Source organism: Oncorhynchus mykiss, chromosome 26 (assembly GCF_057628025.1).
Source record: "Oncorhynchus mykiss isolate SJ-2025 chromosome 26, ASM5762802v1, whole genome shotgun sequence".
Taxonomy (NCBI): Eukaryota; Metazoa; Chordata; class Actinopteri; order Salmoniformes; family Salmonidae; genus Oncorhynchus; species Oncorhynchus mykiss.
In genome coordinates this window covers 24,492,673-24,515,000 of record NC_143047.1, presented here as the reverse complement: position 1 = coordinate 24,515,000, position 22,328 = coordinate 24,492,673, and the positions used below count along the sequence as shown (strand labels likewise).

Below are 22,328 nucleotides of genomic sequence, written 5' to 3'. Positions count from 1 at the left end.
AGACAACAGGCTGCCCTCTATACCAAGACAATAGGCTGTCCGCTGTACCAAGACAACAGGCTGCCCTCTATACCAAGACAAAAGGCTGCCCTCTATACCAAGACAACAGGCTGCCCTCTATACCAAGACAACAGGCTGCCCTCTGTACCAAGACAACAGGCTGCCCTCTATACCAAGACAACAGGCTGCCCTCTATACCAAGACAACAGGCTGCCCTCTATACCAAGACAACAGGCTGCCCTCTATACCAAGACAACAGGCTGCCCTCTATACCAAGACAACAGGCTGCCCTCTGTACCAAGACAACAGGCTGCCCTCTATACCAAGACAACAGGCTGCCCTCTATACCAAGACAACAGGCTGCCCTCTATACCAAGACAATAGGCTGTCCGCTGTATCAAGACAACAGGCTGCCCTCTGTACCAAGACAACAGGCTGCCCTCTATACCAAGACAACAGGCTGCCCTCTATACCAAGACAACAGGCTGCCCTCTGTACCAAGACAACAGGCTGCCCTCTATACCAAGACAACAGGCTGCCCTCTAAACCAAGACAACAGGCTGCCCTCTATACCAAGACAACAGGCTGCCCTCTATACCAAGACAATAGGCTGCCCTCTGTACCAAGACAACAGGCTGCCCTCTGTACCAAGACAACAGGCTGCCCTCTATACCAAGACAACAGGCTGTCCGCTGTACCAAGACAACAGGCTGCCCTCTATACCAAGACAACAGGCTGCCCTCTATACCAAGACAACAGGCTGCCCTCTATACCAAGACAACAGGCTGTCCGCTGTACCAAGACAACAGGCTGCCCTCTATACCAAGACAACAGGCTGCCCTCTATACCAAGACAACAGGCTGCCCTCTATACCAAGACAATAGGCTGTCCGCTGTATCAAGACAACAGGCTGCCCTCTGTACCAAGGCAGGGTGGGAGAAAGAGGAAGCGCTGTCCCCTGTCCCCTGTACCAAGACAAGTTGGTCCTCATCTCTTTCTTGTCTCTACTGTATTGTCTTGTCTCTACTGTATTGTCTTGTCTCCCCTGTATTGTCTTGTCTCTACTGTATTGTCTTGTCTCTACTGTATTGTCTTGTCTCTACTGTATTGTCTTGTCTCTACTGTATTGTCTTGTCTCTACTGTATTGTCTCGACTCTACTGTATTGTCTTGTCTCTACTGTATTGTCTTGTCTCTACTGTAGAGACAACGATAAACAGCTGCCTCTGATTGGGAACCATACTAGGCCAACAAAGAAATAGAAACATAGATTTTCCCACCCAAGTCACACCCTGACCTAACCAAATAGAGAATAAACAAGGCTCTCTAAGGTCAGGGCGTGACACCAGTAAGCTGATTTGGACAGTGAATCTTGTTAAAACAATTATAATTAGCCAAAATGTTTTTTTAGAAGATAGTTGGTAAAACATAACATTGAATGACTAAAATTGATTTGACATCAGATTATCTAAGTTTGACTTGACCTGAGCAATGTCTTCCCTGTACATCAGCATCACCACGTCATACTAAATATGTCTTCCCTGTACATCAGCATCACCACGTCATACTAAATATGTCTTCCCTGTACATCAGCATCACCACGTCATACTACATATGTCTTCCCTGTACATCAGCATCACCACATTGGACTACATATGTCTTCCCTGTACATCAGCATCACCACGTCATACTAAATATGTCTTCCCTGTACATCAGCATCACCACGTCATACTACATACTGTATGTCTTCCCTGTACATGAGCATCACCACGTCATACTACATATGTCTTCCCTGTACATCAGCATCACCACGTCATACTACATATGTCTTCCCTGTACATCAGCATCACCACGTCATACTACATATGTCTTCCCTGTACATCAGCATCACCACGTCATACTACATATGTCTTCCCTGTACATCAGCATCACCACGTCATACTAAATATGTCTTCCCTGTACATCAGCATCACCACGTCATACTACATACTGTATGTCTTCCCTGTACATCAGCATCACCACGTCATACTACATACTGTATGTCTTCCCTGTACATCAGCATCACCACGTCATACTACATACTGTATGTCTTCCCTGTACATCAGCATCACCACGTCATACTAAATATGTCTTCCCTGTACATCAGCATCACCACGTCATACTACATATGTCTTCCCTGTACATCAGCATCACCACATTGGACTACATATGTCTTCCCTGTACATCAGCATCACCACGTCATACTAAATATGTCTTCCCTGTACATCAGCATCACCACGTCATACTACATACTGTATGTCTTCCCTGTACATCAGCATCACCACGTCATACTACATATGTCTTCCCTGTACATCAGCATCACCACGTCATACTACATATGTCTTCCCTGTACATCAGCATCACCACGTCATACTACATATGTCTTCCCTGTACATCAGCATCACCACGTCATACTACATATGTCTTCCCTGTACATCAGCATCACCACGTCATACTACATATGTCTTCCCTGTACATCAGCATCACCACGTCATACTACATATGTCTTCCCTGTACATCAGCATCACCACGTCATACTACATATGTCTTCCCTGTACATCAGCATCACCACGTCATACTAAATATGTCTTCCCTGTACATCAGCATCACCACGTCATACTACATATGTCTTCCCTGTACATCAGCATCACCACATTGGACTAATTATGTCTTCCCTGTACATCAGCATCACCACATCATACTACATATGTCTTCCCTGTACATCAGCATCACCACATTGGACTACATATGTCTTCCCTGTACATCAGCATCACCACGTCATACTACATATGTCTTCCCTGTACATCAGCATCACCACGTCATACTAAATATGTCTTCCCTGTACATCAGCATCACCACGTCATACTACATATGTCTTCCCTGTACATCAGCATCACCACATTGGACTACATATGTCTTCCCTGTACATCAGCATCACCACATCATACTACATATGTCTTCCCTGTACATCAGCATCGCCACATTGGACTACATATGTCTTCCCTGTACATCAGCATCACCACGTCATACTAAATATGTCTTCCCTGTGCATCAGCATCACCACGTCATACTAAATATGTCTTCCCTGTACATCAGCATCACCACGTCATACTACATATGTCTTCCCTGTACATCAGCATCACCACATTGGACTACATATGTCTTCCCTGTACATCAGCATCACCACTTCATACTACATATGTCTTCCCTGTACATCAGCATCACCACATTGGACTACATATGTCTTTCCTGTACATCAGCATCACCACATTGGACTACATATGTCTTCCCTGTACATCAGCATCACCACATTGGACTACATATGTCTTCCCTGTACATCAGCATCACCACGTCATACTACATATGTCTTCCCTGTACATCAGCATCACCACATTGGACTACATATGTCTTCCCTGTACATCAGCATCACCACATTGGACTACATATGTCTTCCCTGTACATCAGCATCACCACATTGGACTACATATGTCTTTTGTTGGCCTGGTTTCGTGTAAAATTCATTTTCTTCCTCTAAATTAAAACGTAGATAAAACTTTTATTGGGCGGTGCAGTATAGGACAGCGGCGGTGTTTGTCTGACCGGCCTGCTGACAAAGAGGCAGTTTCCTGCATATTGCATGGCTCTTAACAGCGGTGGGGCCAAGCCAGCACGTTAACGTGTCTCCTCACATCCCGTTTGCAGCGGGAGATGGACAGCCGAGGGATGCCTCCTCACTACATGAAGTAGCCTGGTTCCCCACTTCCAATGTGTTGTGACATTCTGGGAGCGCTTCCTCTTTCTCCCACCCTGCCTCGGGCTGTTGGGGCTGGATCAGGAGCCAGTCTGGCCCAGGATGTCCCATGAACAGGCAGGTTGGAAGATGGGCAGGTGATCCCGTGCTCTCCCCTCTCCCCTCTCCCCTCAGCCCTCATGCTCAAGTAGAACATGACAGACTGACACTCTGGAGGAGACAGACAGCAATGTCTTGTTGTTCACCACCTCATTCAGCATTCACCTTTTCAGATGCCTGCCTCTTTTAAACGTCACAAAGTAGGGCAAAAAACATCAACCAAACGAGCAACTAAATAAATGATAAGAGAAAAACAAGCGGGCCATGGTTGCTGAGAGGGGAGTCGGGCCTTGGAGTCTGTGGATAAAAGGCACTTTGTAGGGGTGTGATTTGTTCTGTCCAATACCCCCATCTCCCTCTCTTGGCCCCCTTCGCTTTCTTCTAATCAAGCAGTCTCTAATTTGGGTTCCAAGTCCAGCACCGGGGAAAAGAAGGAGGCTTGTTACTTTGAAGAGTCCCTGGTGAGTAACGCAGATAAAAGATTCAGGCACAAAAAAAGGAGAAAAGGAACGGGGGTGAAGAGGAAAATCACAAGGCACCCTATTCTGTCCCTTCCTTTGGTTAGGACAGCTGAGCCATTGTGACCCAATCTGAATGACTTTTTTTTTTACACCAGAACACTGCAATTTCTTTGTCCCTCCATCAGTTAGCTATTGTGGATCCTCCCATATGCTGCCAGCCCATCCTAAGTAAATTAAGACTTGTCTAAATGCTGCAATTGTTCGGGGCTGTGTCCGGACACACACTGCACATAGCTAGCATGCCTGGCGTGCTGAAGGCAGGAGCTGTTCTGTGCTGCTCATCCACATGAGAAAAGTTAACACCTCTGGCTGAATGTACGCACTGCACAGACACACACACAAACACACACATACACATACACATACACATATACACACACACACACACACACACACACACACACACACACACACACACACACACACACACACACACACACACACACACACACACACACACACACACACACACACACACACACATACACACACACACACACACACACACACATTCTGTAGCGCTGGTGTGTTCAGCACAATGCAATTTGTAACACTAATATGAACTCAGTAGTCCTCTGACCCCATGTTCATGTCTTCTAAAGAAGAAAAAAATACACAGATACAATTGAATTACTGCTAATGGAATCTAGTACTGCTTCCTGTAGCCTTGCAATGAAAGAATTTTTCGGGGCAGAGACCTTGCTCCAAAAGCAATTAAATCCTAATTTTGAATCAACACAAATACACGTTTGCACATACAAACACAAACAAATACACACACACACAACAGAATGTTTACCAGTAAAAATCATGGTGAGGATGACTATGCCTTTCAAAAAACCATTCATATATTAATGTCAGGAAATCTACATTAATATTATACATTGTGACTGCTAAAACAAAATATGTGTCATGTGTAGCCTAAATAATCCATAGGATAAAACAACTGGCTATGAGCCTGCTAAGCAAGCACAACCAGAGACAACAAAAGGGTATTTGATGGGCTACAGAGATTTGACTTAACCTTAACTATGTTTTATGCTTGTATATACGCTTGTTCAGAAATGCTCTAAGGCCATATGTGTTTCAAGTAAAAACGGTATTAAAGTACCTGGGTGCGCGAGTCAGAACGAACAGAGACAATATGAGTAGCAGCTGTTTTACCTGGCCTGCTGCCTCTGTGATGATATAAAACTGTTCTTCCTGCCAATAAACCATCATTAACAAGCATGAGTAAGGACAAACCAACATGTCAGGCTATGGCAGCCCAGACCATCAATCCTCATAGCCTTAGATACTGGACTACATGGCCATGAATTCCCCATGGAGTGGTTATCCATCAGCAGGGAACTGCTAGAAGCAGACACCATCGAAAACCACTGGGAAGTGTTTGCTTATGCTGATGTTGGTATACTGTACTAAACTCATTTGGTGTGTGTGTGTGTGTGTGTGTGTGTGTGTGTGTGTGTGTGTGTGTGTGTGTGTGTGTGTGTGTGTTTGGGGGGATGTTGCACACCATCCTTGTGTTAATTCTATATCCCTATTTAGACATAATTTCTGCATCTATATCAACGTCTCCCCAAGTGTTTAACATATATTTTCTAAATATTTCTCAAAAAAGTGTTTTGATTGACGCACCAAGTAGTTAATAATAAAAGCGTACTTCATCGGCCTGACGTTCACACTGAACACTAATGCAGGCTAATAATACAACGACGGAAGAGGCCTGCCTCTTCAGTGTAATTATGCTAATGTGAAAGCCTCAGCACTCCACGGTGTATCAGTGGCATCGGACGAGGTACTTCATCAGAGCTCGACGATAGCAGCCTTACAGACCTGAACAGATACGACTGAACACTGATAACAGACTGCTATCTTCACAGAGGGAACCATTATCCCACCCAGAGACGAGACAGTTCAGTCTGTGTTTTCAACAGGAACCATTATCGAAGCAGAGGACGAACTGTAATTAAAGGGATCTGTAGAGCTCTGACCACACTGGCAAGTCATGTGACAAAGCTTGAAGCACACAACGAGGTACACTAGATTTTCTCGATCATCCAGGCATCCCTCATGACGTGCATGGTAATGACCTCTTCTGCTTTCATGTTAGGAGAAGCACTTCTAGTCCAGGTTTATTATAAAATGCTACAAACACTGATCAGCTTTCAGGGCCTCCCTCCCTCACATCGGAGTTGTCTAGAGAACAACAAAAGGAGCTCTCGGTCTGAATAATGGTCAGGAAAACCTTGAAACGGAAGGGAATGTGTGTTTTCTTGCATCGAACCAATTCACTGGTCTTGGCTATAACTTCATGCATCTACACTGGTTTATTTAGAACCATAATATGAGGGATTGCATCTCATGTTCTTTTCTTTCACTAATGTTGTCCTTGATTTCCAAAGATGTTGACTGTGTGTGTGTGTGTGTGTGTGTGTGTGTGTATGTGCGTGCGTGTGTGTGTGTGAGCGTATGTGTGTGTGTTGTGTCTCCGTGGCTGGTGGTAGATCAGCAGAGGGGCTGGCTCCAGAGCCGTAGCACTAGAGCAGCTGTAGGGGGAAATCCAGCGTGACATGTACTAACCCAGCCCAGACATAGCATCCAGTGCTTAAGCAGCATTACACGGCTGTGAGACTGATACATATTCCATTTACTACACTTCTATAAGTGAGAGAGGTGTATATTTGTCAATCGTTAAAATAAGGATTGCTGGTGATTCCTGGTAGTAACTTAAGATATAAATTGATTATTGCATTCTTAATAATACCTGCATGTCTGCCAACCAAGAATGAAACAAATTATTTGTAGTAATAGTAAATATAATTTGGTAAATTAAATGTAAAAACACTGAAATTCGGGAGTTAAATGAAAACTAATTTTAAGTGTCAAATGTATAAAAGTAAATGTGCAGCCAATCATCCAGAAGCCCGGGATGCCTGGTTCCATGGCGCAGGGCTTCTGCCCACACCGACACCAGCAGTGGCTGACCCAGACACCACCAAACCCACTCCTGTCTGCCTGTCTCCTCTCAAAACACAGAGCCAGGAGGGAGAAAGTGAGAGAGGACACACACACACACACACACACACACACACACACACACACACACACACACACACACACACACACACACACACACACACACACACACACACACACACACACACACACACACACAGACAAGGTGTTCCTTTCTGCAGCCGACACCACAAGCTAAATGCCTCAATTCATTAAGGGCATTAGGACCATACATTCATTTCGCAAATGCAGTCTGAAGAATAATGATTTACGGTGTCTCATATTTCACCTGGGTACACAGGGCCAACAGAAGACTATTGAAGTGTTGGGAGAAAAATGCAAACTGTGGCACTTTTGAATTGGGGGAATTGGAGGGATATTTCAGTGTGTGATGGGCTGAGATGGTCCCTCCCTACGCCCTCCCCTCGAAATAGAGGTTTCATTATCAAACATACACAGCTCTCTCCTCAAAATACACATAGCTGTATAACACTGATTCACTAGGTCATTTAGACTTCATGACAGTCACATTTACCACCTTACATTCAATTCCACTACGCAGCTAATTATAATATTTATCGAAGAGAGATTTTTGAATGTTTATGCACTGTCTATTCGAGACAGTTTAAGTTTTTACTAAAATGGCCATGTGTGAATATTCTGAAACCGAGAAACTAGGTGAAAGAAACACGAAACGACAATGTTATCCTGAGACGATAAAAATCTGCTCCCACTAGAAAATATGCTTGTGGTTCTGCGTGTATTTACAGATATAGTGTGGAATCTCCATTGGCATTCACTCTAGACTTTATTGGAGCCATTAAGAATAAAGCTGAATGTTAAATTGAATAATCATGTTTTGAAGTAAACCCAGCTGGCTGAACAACCCCAGCTCTGTGTCCACACAGTAGTCCTCTGTCGGGATGGGAGAAGCGAGGCCAGGTAGGAGCAGCATCAAATCAGTCTCAGCTGCGGCCCTGCCCGGCCCCGCTCCTCGCTCTCCCCTTAAAGAGCTTCTACTTATCTGTCTGCCACAGGACTGTCAATGTGCACCCCGCCACTGTCATGTAGACAGCATTCACAAATTGATTATGGAAGTGCAAGAGGCTTGATTTTCGTTTATATAGAATTCAAGCTGCCATTTTAACACAAATGTACAATGCTGAGCTTCATTTTTATATCAGACCTTCTGAGATAATGAATGCAGTTTGTGTTCCAATTGAACTACCACATTTTTTTATTCAGTTGAATAAATGCTTTGCCGTTTTTTTCCTTGGGGCTGTCGGACACTGGATGGCTACAGGGAAAGTTAAACAGTCCTGCAGTGTGTGAGTCTCAAAGGCCCTGATTGAGTATACATGAAAGCCACACTGCACAGGGAGAGCTTATTTGACCAAGCCTTTCCCCCATAAACCTGCATTCACATTCCAATGGATTTACATTAACTGCATGCACATCACCTGAATTCTTCAACTGACATATGTGAGGCACGGAGTGAGGCTAGCTAAAATCACTCTGGTTTTCCTCCAAAGTATGTTTTATTGCATAAAAGAGGGTAGGGTTTGTAATGATCCAATTAAATGAAACAACCACAATAGGCACCTCCCCATCATTGACCATTTAAAACGATTTAGAAACATAAACAGTACAGCCAGAATGAAGGACAGGAGTACTGGAAACATACTATAGTGGATGAGATCTCTCTGCCGTTGTGGCACAGCTTTCACAGAAAGAGATTCTCTTTGAAGGACCACAATTAAAACAGCCTCATGTCTGAGCAGCCATGTCCCAGGTCTCTCTATCTTTCTCTGTGCTCTCTCTCTCCTCTCCCTCTCTGCTCTATCTTGCTTTCTCCCCCCCCCCCCCCCCCCCCCCCCACCCTCTCTGCTCCTTTCTGTGGTTTGGACATCCTCCAGGCCACCTCCCTCTCTTGCTCTGTGGTTTTGTTCAGGAGATCTCATCTCCCTTCTCACCGTTCCTCATGATTGACAGCTAAGCTCAGGTATGAAAACAATCAGTTACCCCTGGAATCGGCTGGTGAAAAGTAATCCACCACTAATACTCCTTCACAAACCGTTCCCTCCCTCTCTCTTCCTGCAGCTGTTAATCTCTCACAGCTTAAAGGACAAGGCTGATAAACATCTGACATCATTACACCCAAATCATTCTATTCTCTATATCTCTGTTAAGCATACTTCCTAACCTGTATTGATGGAAACAGTTCAAATTGACTCCATTTTACTGGAAGTACCAGTATCAGTTTAACCACAGACCCATTCTAGTGCAGGAAGGCACATGACAATACACTATAACTATGTACGTGAGGCACTAAATGCTTGGTTGCGTAGAACTGGGTGTAAGATAAAGGAAAGCCAACCTCAGATGATTTGATACCATTGTTTTGTTTACTGTACTTTGTGTTTTACCCCGAGAGCATAATGTAGTCTGGGCATGTCTGAACACAAATGCATAGTGTAAAAGAATGCACTTCTTTTCATTGGTGAAGTGAAGCCTTCGGCCAAATTCTGTTCCACCTATTGTCTTCTCCTGTGTGATAATTCCACTGTGAGTCTTAACCCAGCAGATTCCTCCTCTTGCAACTACAACAGTACGACAAGGTGCCATCCATGACAGGTTCATAAGGTGGAAAATATGGAAAGCAGTTGAGCAAAAACTACAGAGACTTTTAGATTCTCTACCGCTAACTCAAAGGCAGTCTTGTGAGGAAAAAAAATACAAATTACCAGTCTTTCAGTTCAAAAGGGGCAGAATTTTATATTTCACTTATTTATCTTTGAACATCAAAAGCAATCTTTTGTAACTACGGAACAATGCCACAAAGGATGTAGTCTAGGCAGAATGTACAATGCCATTGGTTCCAGATTCAATGTCCGCTGAGTGGAGAACCAGTATCAAGGCCACTGAGGCAGTAGGTAGCTTTTACGGATGTTAGCCTTTATCCAGCGCTGTCCTCCGTTAACTTAAACCTACCGGCATGCTTACCCTTTGTATGGATTTTAACCTAACAATTAATACTCTGATTCATCATAACACTTTAGATCCTAATCAGAAGGTGTTTTCTGCTTGGTGTCTTTGTTTGTGTTTTAATTAGGAGGACCTTGTGTGTCTCCAACCCTGGGCTTCTTTTTAATTGGCAGTATTTACATCCGGCAGACTTCAAACGCAGAAAGAGACATTTGTAAGGGGGAGCACAAAGCAGTCCTTTGAAATGTCTACAGTCATATGAAATGGCAGGCTAATTAAAAACCTTAGACAGCCTGCCGGTGTGATATGAAAAGTAGTTATATTTCTAAGTCTAGTGTTCACTGTGTCTCCTTGCATGTGAGTCAACAAAGGCCACAGTGGGCATTATCAGGCTCCCTCGCTACCTGTTTACACCGCTGTGGAATAACCTCACCCTTAACATTTATCAAACAGAAAAATGCCCTGTAATTTAAATAGATCTGCTTTCAAAAGGCTAAATCATTTTAAACATTTGTTCCACTGCACTTTGATCTACAGGGTCAGCTACAATGAATCTGGTTTACCAAGACATGATTCTTATTTCTTTATTGACCATGAATATACTTATTACAACATGCAATAGTTTTAGTCTTCCCCGGCACACAGAGAAAATGTCATCCCATAATTAAAACCAAGGACAAATATTATTTATGATTGCCAACCATATGATAAAAAGAGCTATTAAAGTGGGAGTACATCATAAAAAAAATGCAAAACATTCCAGTGCACGCGCTAGCAGAATGCTACTTTCAGATGTCTTTGAATAGTTCTGATGATTACAATTGTGCATGATGAGCAGAGCAGCATCGAGCAGCATCGTCTGTGTTTAGCTAAAATTACATGGATATATAGATATGAGTATATTCTTGTAAACATTAATAATACAATCATTAATATACACCATTTTGTGTTGCGAGGCACAGGCTTGAGAGTATGGGGGTTGGCAGGGAAGCGAGTGATAGAGAAAAGAAGGAGAGAGAGAGCGAGAGAGAGAAAGAGAGACAGAGAGAGAGGTAGAGAAGTAGAGAGAGGTAGAGAGAGGTAGAGAGAGAGAGAGAGAGAGAGAGAGAGAGAGAAAGGTAGAGCCTGGTGTTATCAGACAGCTGGTATTGTGCCTTCCTCTCCACTAGCTACATAAACACCTTTTTAGTAACAGTCACTGCTAAGAACTGGACCTGCAAAAAACCCAGCCGCCTGCCCAGCCCAGGCCCACCTTCCCTGCGCATAAATACAGATTTGGAGGGAGAACTGGGCTGGGCTGGGCTGTGCAGGGTGTTCACTACCAGAATCAAGGCAGAATTCCTTTCAGATGTGAGAGACCTAGAAGATAGAGGGCTCTCCTCGTCTCTGCACTTTCCTTCCTCTCTCTTCTTTCCCCTCTCTTCTCTATCTCCCCTCATCTCTCCTCTCTCGACATGAACCCACTGCATGAGTAGGAAGCAGTGTCTCTAGTCTTATAGTTTTATATAGCAGACCATTGCCTAGTCTCTAACAGTAAACCACAGACACAAACAAAATGACAGACTGGGAAATGGGGTTGGAATTTAAAGAGAGGGCTCTGGATAGAGGCATTTTGACATAACAGATAAGGAAAGTGCAGAAAAGAACTAGGGAAGGCAGCCAAGAGCTTTTGTCTAATTTCAGAGTGCAAGCCTGTTTCTTAGATTATGTATAGATTATGTATGTCTGATAGGAATAGAAGGATTTGTTCATCTCACTTTACGACACTCTTTACGACAGCATCAAGCTTACCTTTAACTTCTCCCAGAAGATCACTGGTGTCGAGCCTTTCCATCTTCTCTTTCCAGTCTTTTGACAGAAGTGTTTCCATGCAACTGGATTCTGAAAGACATGGGAAAGAAAAGAGACCTTTTAAAATGCTTTCATTTTAAAATTCCCCTCTCCAACGGATTTCTTTCAGGAAAGGGTACATCAAATCCAAATTCAATTTTTATGTATTTAGATTTTTACGATATTATACGATAATATTTTGAAGGTTCCAATTTCATTCATGTAATTTCAGTTTGAATTGAATTACTGATATTTGTATAACAATGAAAAGGATCCTGAACTTTTTCTTCTCATAACAGAATGGGGGTAGAGGAAATATGTTTCTAAAGAGAGGTGCTTTCTCTGTTGTCATTCACATGCCAAGAGTGTCAGTTTCTCACGCATGCCTCAGCACTCCAGTAATACTAACACAACTAACACACCCATCAACACTCCTTGTCAAATCTAGCTGTGTATGTTAATACACACATACACACTAAAGGTGTCTTGTCCCCAACGGTCAAAATAAAATATTGACAGCTTCTTGGTTAAAACAAGACAATGTCACTTGTCATTCACAATTAATATTATTAATTACAACTAAAAACCATTCACTTCTTTCCCTACTGAATAGCTCTAATTACTGATGGTAGATTAAAACACATTCACTCTTGAGCACCCATTGAAGATGGTAAAAGGTTAGACAGATAGATGGGGTGAGAGAGGGGGAGACAGACAGTATAGCCATGGTAAGGGCAGAGACAGTGCAGAGACATTAAGAAGGAGGTAAGGGTTGAGACAGGGTGTGTCCAAGCGTTCTCACAGCCGCCAGTGATGAAAACAATTAACATTTGTCCAGCTGACAATGAATCAGTGGAGGAATGGCTGGAATCTGCCATGCTGTCGTTGTGGTAGCTGATAAAGAACACACTGCTGGCCCAGCCGACCCGGGCCTCGCCGGTCCCCGCACTGCGCAGAGGTCAGCCTGTTCCCATCAAACACCACCCACCCCCGTCTCTCCTCCCATCCCCTCCACCCTCCGCAAGTCAAACTGCAGGCTCCCAGGCACGCTGCCCCCTGTCTGAACTGCACTAAGACAGCCAGGCCACTATACCAAGATCCAGGATTAGCACTGAGCAGGGCCCTGCTGTCTGTCTGTTTGTCTATCTATCTGTCTGTCTCCTACTCACAAAGTGGGGCTGCCACCATGGACATACCCACCAGCTGATGCCTGACTTACCCATGAGAGCAGTCCTAGATCTCCTCTCATACCGTCATACTGCTGGTTAAGGCTTGATATATAGTTAACACCGCAAGTCAACTGTTCCGGAATGATGTCAACTCTCTACTCTCTGATGTCTACTCTCTAGTAAATATAGAGCCATGCTGCTGTTGTTTCTAAGTCGGGCTCCGTGTTAACTGACATGACTGTTCCTGAAAACAGGAGCCCTAAACAGATTGTCTTCAAGTCATGTTGCCTGAAGATGACAACATGGAGTGTAAGACAGGGTTTGTTCACCCTGAAAGGGAGTAAAGGGCAAACAGCAAAAGCAGACATTGTTGCAGTTCACAGAAAGCATTGGGACTCCATCAGGAATGGTTTAACCACTCTCCTGACAATGGCTCATTTGTGGTCTCCGTCTACCAACTAAAGGGTATCATTCATAAGAACATACTTCTGGATGCCTTCAGGGATTGTCTTAGGAGTGCTGTGTGTTTTCAGGTTATAGTAGTCATCACATGCTCTGGAGGCAGTGGAACGAACAGAATACAATTATCATCTAGATCAAGATCTGTTGTGTAAAGAGTGTAAAGATGTTTCATGTTTCAGATATATTCATTTACATTATACTGTACAGAAAAGGAGATATGCGAGAGAGACAGAGAGAGAGAGAGAGAACGAGAGTGAGAGAGAGAACGAGAGAGAGAGAGAGAGAGAGAAAGAGAGAGAGAGAGAGAGAGAGAGAGAACGAGAGTGAGAGAGAGAACGAGAGAGAGAGAGAGAGAAAGAGAGAGAGAGAGAGAGAGAGAGAGAGAGAGAGAGAGAGTGAGAGAGAGAGAGTGAGAGAGAGATATCCTAAATGGTTTGGATCATTCTCCCATTATTATCCTCTCTCTTCCTCTGACTGAGGAGATGTAAACAGTTTAGAAAGTACACAGCTGATGATTCCTTTTATCTGGGGTGTAATGTCTTCACCCTTCACTTCCACAATCCAAACATGATGCCTCACTATGAAAACACATCAAGTTCAGAGGGACTGGGAGGCTGGGAGTAATAGGGGCTCAATGGTTAGCCTGCCTCTGTTTAACGTTGGCTTTCAAAAAGATCAAGCGGAGTGGCCATTTTGTTTGATTGTCCACTTCCTCCATGGCAGAGAGGCCAACAGGACATCACAGGCTCAGGTCACTATAACATTACTTCTGCTTTATTGACTTTCCAATCCCCAACTCACAGTTTGTCCCCCTGACCCGGGATGAGAGAGGAGCTGTGTGTGTGTGTGTGTGTGTGTGTGTGTGTGTGTGTGTGTTGACTCCCTGCTTCCCCGCCTGGCAGTGGGATCACAGACACACAGGGGATGAGGGCAGGGGGAGTGAATGAGTTCCGCTTCTCTTCCATGGGCCTCACCCCTGGGTGAGCAAGCTTCCTCTCCCTCCCGGACTTATCCCCATCAACACACTCCCCCAGATAACAGCCCTCCCTCAGTACAGATACACAACAACAGCAACACACTCCTCTACCGACTCAGGCAGAAAGAACACACAAACACACAAACACTCACACAAACACACAAACACTGACTCACAAACTCATGTTAATATATACACCCATACTTTCACACAAACCCACACACAGGTGAATGTACATACACACACATCACCACAGATGCTGCTCCAGCACTTGATCATGAAGGAATGCACCAACTGTTGTAGATAATATGGTGCCAGCTCCCATTCTACTCCATCCCTCCCACTTTTCCCTCCTCCTCCTCCTCCTCCTCCTCCTCCCCTCCCCTCCCCTCCCCTGAGAGTGGCCGCTCCCTGACTCCTCCATACTGCACCTCCATCCCCAACCCTGGGCCAGACACAGCCTGCCAAGCCCTCACACAAGACAGCCTACAGCTGGAATGTGTAAGAGAGCCTGCCTGCCTGCGCTTTCTCTTTTCCACCTGGGAGAGTGAATAATGGCCTGGATTAGTGTATAAAATAACTTAGAAACACCTTTCAATGCTCCAACAGCTTAGAACCAAATAGACATACCCAAATGAAAATATTGCTGTTATAATTTTCAATCAGGCATACTTTAGGAAAACACACACAAAATGACTCAGTCGTCTGGCTTATTTCACAGCAGTCTTAGAAAGGCTAAACCATTTTTAGAGGAATTTAGATTAATAGTAGTGTGTGTATGTGTGTGCTGTTTTAATTTCTCAAATTCCTGTCTGTCTTCTCTGGAGAGATTAAACATGCCAATGGAAACACTGTGTTATATCATAATAATAGTTAGTGTAATATTAAGATGTGAGCAGTAGGTGCACAGTGTCCATTTTTAGACAGAGCTTGTAACAAATCATACAACTATCACACCCCATTGGTCTTAATCAAAACCAGATATGTTTCATAGGAAAAGACAGAATATTCAAATCCAGGTGATTTATATCGAAGATCTTAAAACCAACACAAAGTTTATATTGTATGTTGCATTGTGGCTGTCAATATCAGTGGATTTCTGTCTATCTTTGTGGGGATAGAGATACCAAAGTCTGCAGAATGTGGAATCATGTAGTTGGCTTGTCATTGAAAAACGCTTGAACAAGATAAATTAAGAGTCCCTTTGAGCTTATTTTCTATTTTCCTAAGAGGGACTCTTAAATATCTCCCTCTCTCTTTCTCCCTCTCTTCCTCTCTTTCTCCCTCTCTTTCTCCTTCTCTTTCTCCCTCTCTCCTCTGAGATAAAATGCTGTGCAGCTCTGGAGCAGCCCATTGAGACAGGATGAGAATGGAATGAAAACAATAGCTCTTATCAGACTCTTATTTACATTTTCCCAGCGTCCCCGCGGCAGACAGCTCAGCTTGTCACTGAGCCCGGCCGGCCCCACTGGACCCGTACCAACTTCCTCCGTCCTCCGGCCCCGCCGATACCACAGGCCCCTGGGGACCCTGGCCTGGCAGCAACCCACACTGCTCTGCCACTAGCACAGATAGCAACATACGAGACAAAACTACTCCAGAATGTTTCCGGAATGTGTTCCCCTGGAGGAGGAAGTGGGGAGCGGGCCCAGCTCCCTAAGACTGTCTTTACAGAGCTTACGGAGCTGGATACAGGCCCCGCCCCATCTCCACTTCTTCCAAGTTTCTTGCTCGTTTCCTAGCGGCACCATGTTGCAATGTAAAGCCTGCCAATTACCTGATACTGCCAACTACAATATGTTTCTATCTAGTATCTCCATTGTGGTCTGGTACACAGCTTGTTCATGCAGCTATCCTGCAATCTGTCTGATGTGGGTGAAAACTCAGAGGGATTGAGACACCTAGAGCAAAGATGAGCTGACTACATTAGACTTAGACTTTCACTACATTCAAACAAGAACTAATGGTGCTCAGAAATCTGAACAAAGGGATGTTTCTGGGCTAGTGTTTGGTAAAAACAGTGCTTTCAGCATCTGGCACTGAGCACTGCCAGAATCCCATGTTGAACAGAAACCACAACAGTGTAACCCTAAGAGGCAGGTAAGCACTGCTGACAATCTCACCCCCAGCCTCTTTAGAAGATCAAATAAATAAAAGCTAATCTCTCTGTCTCTCTCAAACATTTTAAAGCAACCGTTTATAAAGCTGAATTAGTGTTTTATTGAGCATATTGTAATAAGTTACTGTTAATAAAGTGAGTGCAAGCTGGTCATAAAGACTTCTGCATGTGCCAAGCTGAGGGAAAGTTGTTAGCTAATGTATTGTTTTATTGCGGCCCTAAACAGAGTGGTTCAATCAGAGTATCATCGGATGCACCGCACGGTTAAGTTCCAATCACCAAGAGGAAAACACAGACGGCACAAATAAATACACTAACAAGCCAATCAAATCTTGTCAATTTGGATTTGAAATGGTCCGTGAAAAATAATATCTTAATGATTCATGATTCATGTTGTTATCTACTTGGGAAATGACTTTAACGATTGGCATTGGGGTATCAACCAAGAACACATTAAATAAAGCCACGTGAGGCACATTAAATAGGTAACCTCGTGTCTCATATTCTCTGTGTGTTTTATCATACAGTCGGAAGGATAAACAGAGTGCGTTGTACCGGTAGGTCTCTTCCCAGGCATCATGAGACTGTGTTTTCCTCCCTGCGGGGGCAGAAGTCTCTGGGTGTCCTCCTGTCTGTCTCTCTCTCTGTCTCTCAGTGGGCCCGGTGGCCCTATGCCAACACATCTGTCCCTCCCTCCCTCCGCTCCGTGCCCTCACCACCCTGCCTGCCTGCAGCCTGCGGCCCACTCACTCACTCACACGCCTATTGTAATCCCTCAACAGGAAGAAGCAATTCCCCTCATCAATCCTCCTCAACACTGAGACCCACGCAGGACAGGGGGAGAGATCCTGAAGGATGACAACACAACACTGACCCGGCCAGGAATCCAGCCAACCAGCCAGCATCCTACCCTATGTCTGTCCACCTATCACTGCTGCTGCTTCAACATACATACTGTAACAGCCACTGACAGTAGATTTTATTTCTCAGGCTATGATATTCTCTATACAGATACTGTATGTGACTAGTGGCTACTAGTGGAGTGTTTGTGACGGCTCATTGTGGTGGAGGATGGAGAGAGAGCTATCTGTGAGAGTCACAGGAGTCTCAGCATCAGCCCTGTATACAGTATTAGTGGTTAGAGCCTCCGGGGGAAACATGCCATTACTAAATCAATGATCAACTAACATTGGCCAAATAAGTTATTTTCTCCTCAGTACGGCGGAGCCTTATAAACAGAGGCTGTGGGCTGGATGGAGGATAGCTTTTATTAAGGGCCCAGCGAGAGGCAGCGTTTTAGAGTACGAGTGCTCTCAGTGAGCTAGCTAGAGGACTCGCTGAGTTGGAGGACACACTTGTACAAATAGTGGTAGTTAGGTTCATAATTATCTTCAGAGAACTTTTAGAGTGCTTTTAATAATATTTGCAAAAAGAAAGGATCCTAGACTGAAAGCGTTAGGCTGAAGCTATAGGTGTACAAATATGTCAAGGTTAGGAGGATAAAGCAGGTTGCGTTCAATTTGGTGAGGGCAACAAGTCAATTTGAAGCTATTCTTCTCCACTCTAAATGAAAATACCTCATTCTATTATCTATTTAACTCAGGGCTTAATTTGTAACCCTGAGAATCGCTCAGTCAGATCCGGTTCTAGACAGACAATGTGAATCCCGTTCCCCAGTCTCTCCTCTCCCCAATCTACCTCACTCTGTATGGACCCATTCCCCAGTCTCTTCTCTCCCCAATCTACCTCACTCTGTATGGACCCGTTCCCCAGTCTCTCCTCTCCCCAATCTACCTCACTCTGTATGGACCCGTTCCCCAGACTCTCCTCTCCCCAATCTACCTCACTCTGTATGGACCCGTTCCCCAGTCTCTTCTCTCCCCAATCTACCTCACTCTGTATGGACCCGTTCCCCAGTCTCTCCTCTCCCCAATCTACCTCACTCTGTATGGGCCTGTTCTCCAGTCTCTCCTCTCCCCAAACTACCTCACTCTGTATGGACCCGTTCCCCAGTCTCTCCTCTCCCCAATCTACCTCACTCTGTATGGACCCGTTCCTCAGTCTCTTCTCTCCCCAAACTACCTCACTCTGTATGGACCCGTTCCTCAGTCTCTTCTCTCCCCAAACTACCTCACTCTGTATGGACCCGTTCCCCAGTCTCTCCTCTCCCCAATCTACCGCACTCTGTATGGAAAACAAACTTACAAAGTCAAGATTTACAAAAAGATTCTCACTAACTCTGAGGGAATCTTGTGAATATCTTAATCACAGAGGCAGTAAAAACAAGACCCCATCATCGCAGCAAATAAAACACAATAATTACAAGAAGCCGGCAGAAAAGTGAAACGCAGTGAGAAAACATGTTTTGTCATTCCACCGGTAGTTCCAGAGACAACAGCTGTTGGATGAGGAATGCAGATCCTCCTGAAGTCTCCATAATCATGGCCTTATTGAAGGGAGGACAAAAAGGGCACTAATTGCAAGGGAGCAATCTAAACGTAATAGGTTACACACTCCCGGGCGGCATTGCACAATGCAAACGCTAAAGAGAGGAGAGAGAGAAAAAACAACACTATTCTGTGTACAACAGTGGCATCGTTGCTCATTTTCAGGCAATTACCTTGCCTCCTTGTCAACAGTTTTAATAACCTCTTATCATTTCCACAAGACTTTTTGCTTCAGTTAAATAATTTCAGCTCTTTAATATGCAAATGCAGCCGTTGGCATGCATGGGTGAAGAGGCCTGGCTCCTTAAGATGTGCCAGTACATTGTGGAGCACCTGCACCTCGGGAAAAGCTTGATTTAATTGACACCTAATACTATTCATTATTCCACTTGGTGAGCATCCCTGTTAGTCACCTGTAGGCTCCCCTATAGACACCATCCCAGCTTGACAACCGCCACTATAAATACAACACAACCAGCCTGGGACATTCTGCAACCCAGGCTCATGGAGGAACCCCTCACACACCCTTATGTCCTTACACACTCACGTCCGTAAGCTTGGGGGGTGGGGCCTGGGCTCTCTGTTACAGGTCAGGGGTCATTGGAAGATTTTGCTAACGACATGAGGATAACGTTAAACAATCCCTGACTTGTGCACACACACACTTAAAGGGACCTTGAGAGCCTAAAGGTCCACCTGGATGTACTAAACCAGAAGACATTCGACTAAATCAGAGGGCAAAAGCTGCAATCCTCATGTACAGTGGTATGTGTGTGTGTAACATAGACCTAAACATAGACCTAAACCTAAATCTCCAGGAAGTTTTAACGAAAGGTGTATTTGTAATAACCTGCTGTAGGTTAGTAGGAGAAATGTCCTGGTTGGCCAGGGGCTGTTAGTGCTGAGGTAACCACTCGTCCTGCTTTCTCTTTATCCATAGGAGCCGAGGTGCTAAGCCTACAGCAGTGACCTAGCCATTCCAGGCTCTGGTATCCAGTACCCGCCCATGGCTCCACAGCTGACCTCTAAATAGGACACGTGTCTATCAAGCATACTGTATAATAATTAACCGTCCCCAAGAGGCTTCACCTCTTGAGCAGGGCAACACGTGACCTCTCCCAATCCATTTTACTGCGGGACTTTGTGGCAATCAGCCTTGAATTATTAAAGTGAGCAGTGAGCAATGATCAATTCATGCATCCCCGGCCCGTCGTCCACGAAGCAGTACTTCAGCAGAAACTACACAGAGAACACTGGGAAATGCTTCCAGACAATGTACATAAATGTGAAATATGTCAGGCCTGATATGTCAATAATGTAAACTGTTAAGGCTGAGGCGAAGCTAATCCAAAGGAAATGCTATCAGAGGACGTGGGGGAAGAGACTCCAGCCTGGTTAGATTCCCTCCTTCATTAAGTGTGTAAAAGCGTGAGATTTCTGCACTCTCTCCATCCTGTCTAGACCAGAGGGACTGGCTGGGGAGCAGCATCTGGCCAGCCTGCGTACACGGAGAGGAGTGCCAGCTACCTTGCCCCCTAGGAGTGGGTCTCTGTGCAGCCTGTTATGAGATAGTGGTGACCATATGAAAGAACTGTGTGTGAATTATAAATGTGAGCCGGTCCACAGGAGAAGAGAGGAGAGGCAGGCAGTGAACACCGCAGTACTGCCAGCCAGCAATCTGAAAGGGCCCCTGGCCAGAGAAGGGCTTGGATGCAGCTTAAAACACAACCCTAAAGCTCTCTTATCTACATGAAAGAGAAAATACGAAGTTGAAATAAGAAAAAAGAAAGATAGCAAGAAGCTAGGAAGTATGTAACTCAAGGAACTTGGAGAAGGAAGAGGGGGGAAAATCCAATCAAAACTTAGTGAGGGGAGATGAGGAGCCAAGATAAACCAGGACTCAGAGCCCCCAAAACTGCAATCTCCTCTTAAGCCGGAGAGTGGCAGCTGGCAGAACAGCTGGTGAATAGGATTAATGTCAGAAGAATGAAATAAAACTCAACATATGTCCGAGCCTGAGGTGTTGGGACTGTGCGTGATTGTGCCCCCGATGGATGCCATGTGTGCAGCTGGAAGGAGCCAGCCGCTGTGCTCTGCTGTGCCGTGCTGCTCCACTGTGCTCCAGACTCCAGCTCCTCTCTCTCTCTCTACCCCACAAGGTCACTTTTAACAACTACCACCATTAAATGCTTGGATAGCAAAATGTACTTTTTCTCGCCCCCTCTCCTCCTCTCTCCGCCCTATTAAGGCAGCTGAGGCTGTTGCTCTACTACATTTCTAATAATAATAATTTAATTAAAATGTGTATTAATGTGTAACACAAGGACATCAGTAGGGTTCAGAGCTTATTCCAGGATGCTCGAGGTACAGTAATTGGAAAGTTTAAGACATTGTTTTCTGGTATTTCTATATCGCAATAACTGAAAAGCAAAGAAAAAACTGAAAAGCAAAGAAATAATCAAATGTTTACCTCCTTCAAAGAGACTGCCTTGAACCACAAAAGAGCACGTTGAATACCTTCTAAAGTCACACAGCCTATACCTACACCGCAACGTTGATCAACTGATAATGAAGGCTTATTCAGATAGGAAACCAAACAATAAGAACATGTAATGAACACCTTGCTGAAATGAAGTAGAGACAGCTTACATCACACATTATGATAAACATCAAAATAAGGAAGTCCGTCTTAGGAGGTAAATAAATGAAAAGTCAAATGATACCGAGGAAGGAGCCCGTGCTGATGAGGGTCTCAACACTGTGAAGATGAGCTTTACCAGGGAGATGTAGACTTCATTTGAATTTATAATTTCCATTTGATGTCGGTAATCATTAGGGTCCACACACTGTAATAAATTATAATAATTTCACACAAGAATTAAATGACTGGGTACCTTGCAGAGGAGACAATTT

At 44.5% G+C, this 22,328-nt stretch overlaps 1 protein-coding gene across 50 annotated transcripts in view; it reads right to left on the bottom strand.

Annotated features, from left to right (window-relative positions):
* Window positions 1-22,328, bottom strand: part of LOC110506675 (transcription factor SOX-6) — a 198,871-nt gene that overhangs the window by 84,637 nt on the left and 91,906 nt on the right. For all 50 annotated transcript variants that reach the window (XM_090222571.1, XM_036964062.2, XM_090222543.1 and 47 more), the window contains one exon: window positions 12,204-12,293. In XM_090222571.1, coding sequence (XP_090078697.1) covers window positions 12,204-12,293 — 90 coding nt within the window. The remainder of the gene's footprint in view (window positions 1-12,203; window positions 12,294-22,328) is intronic.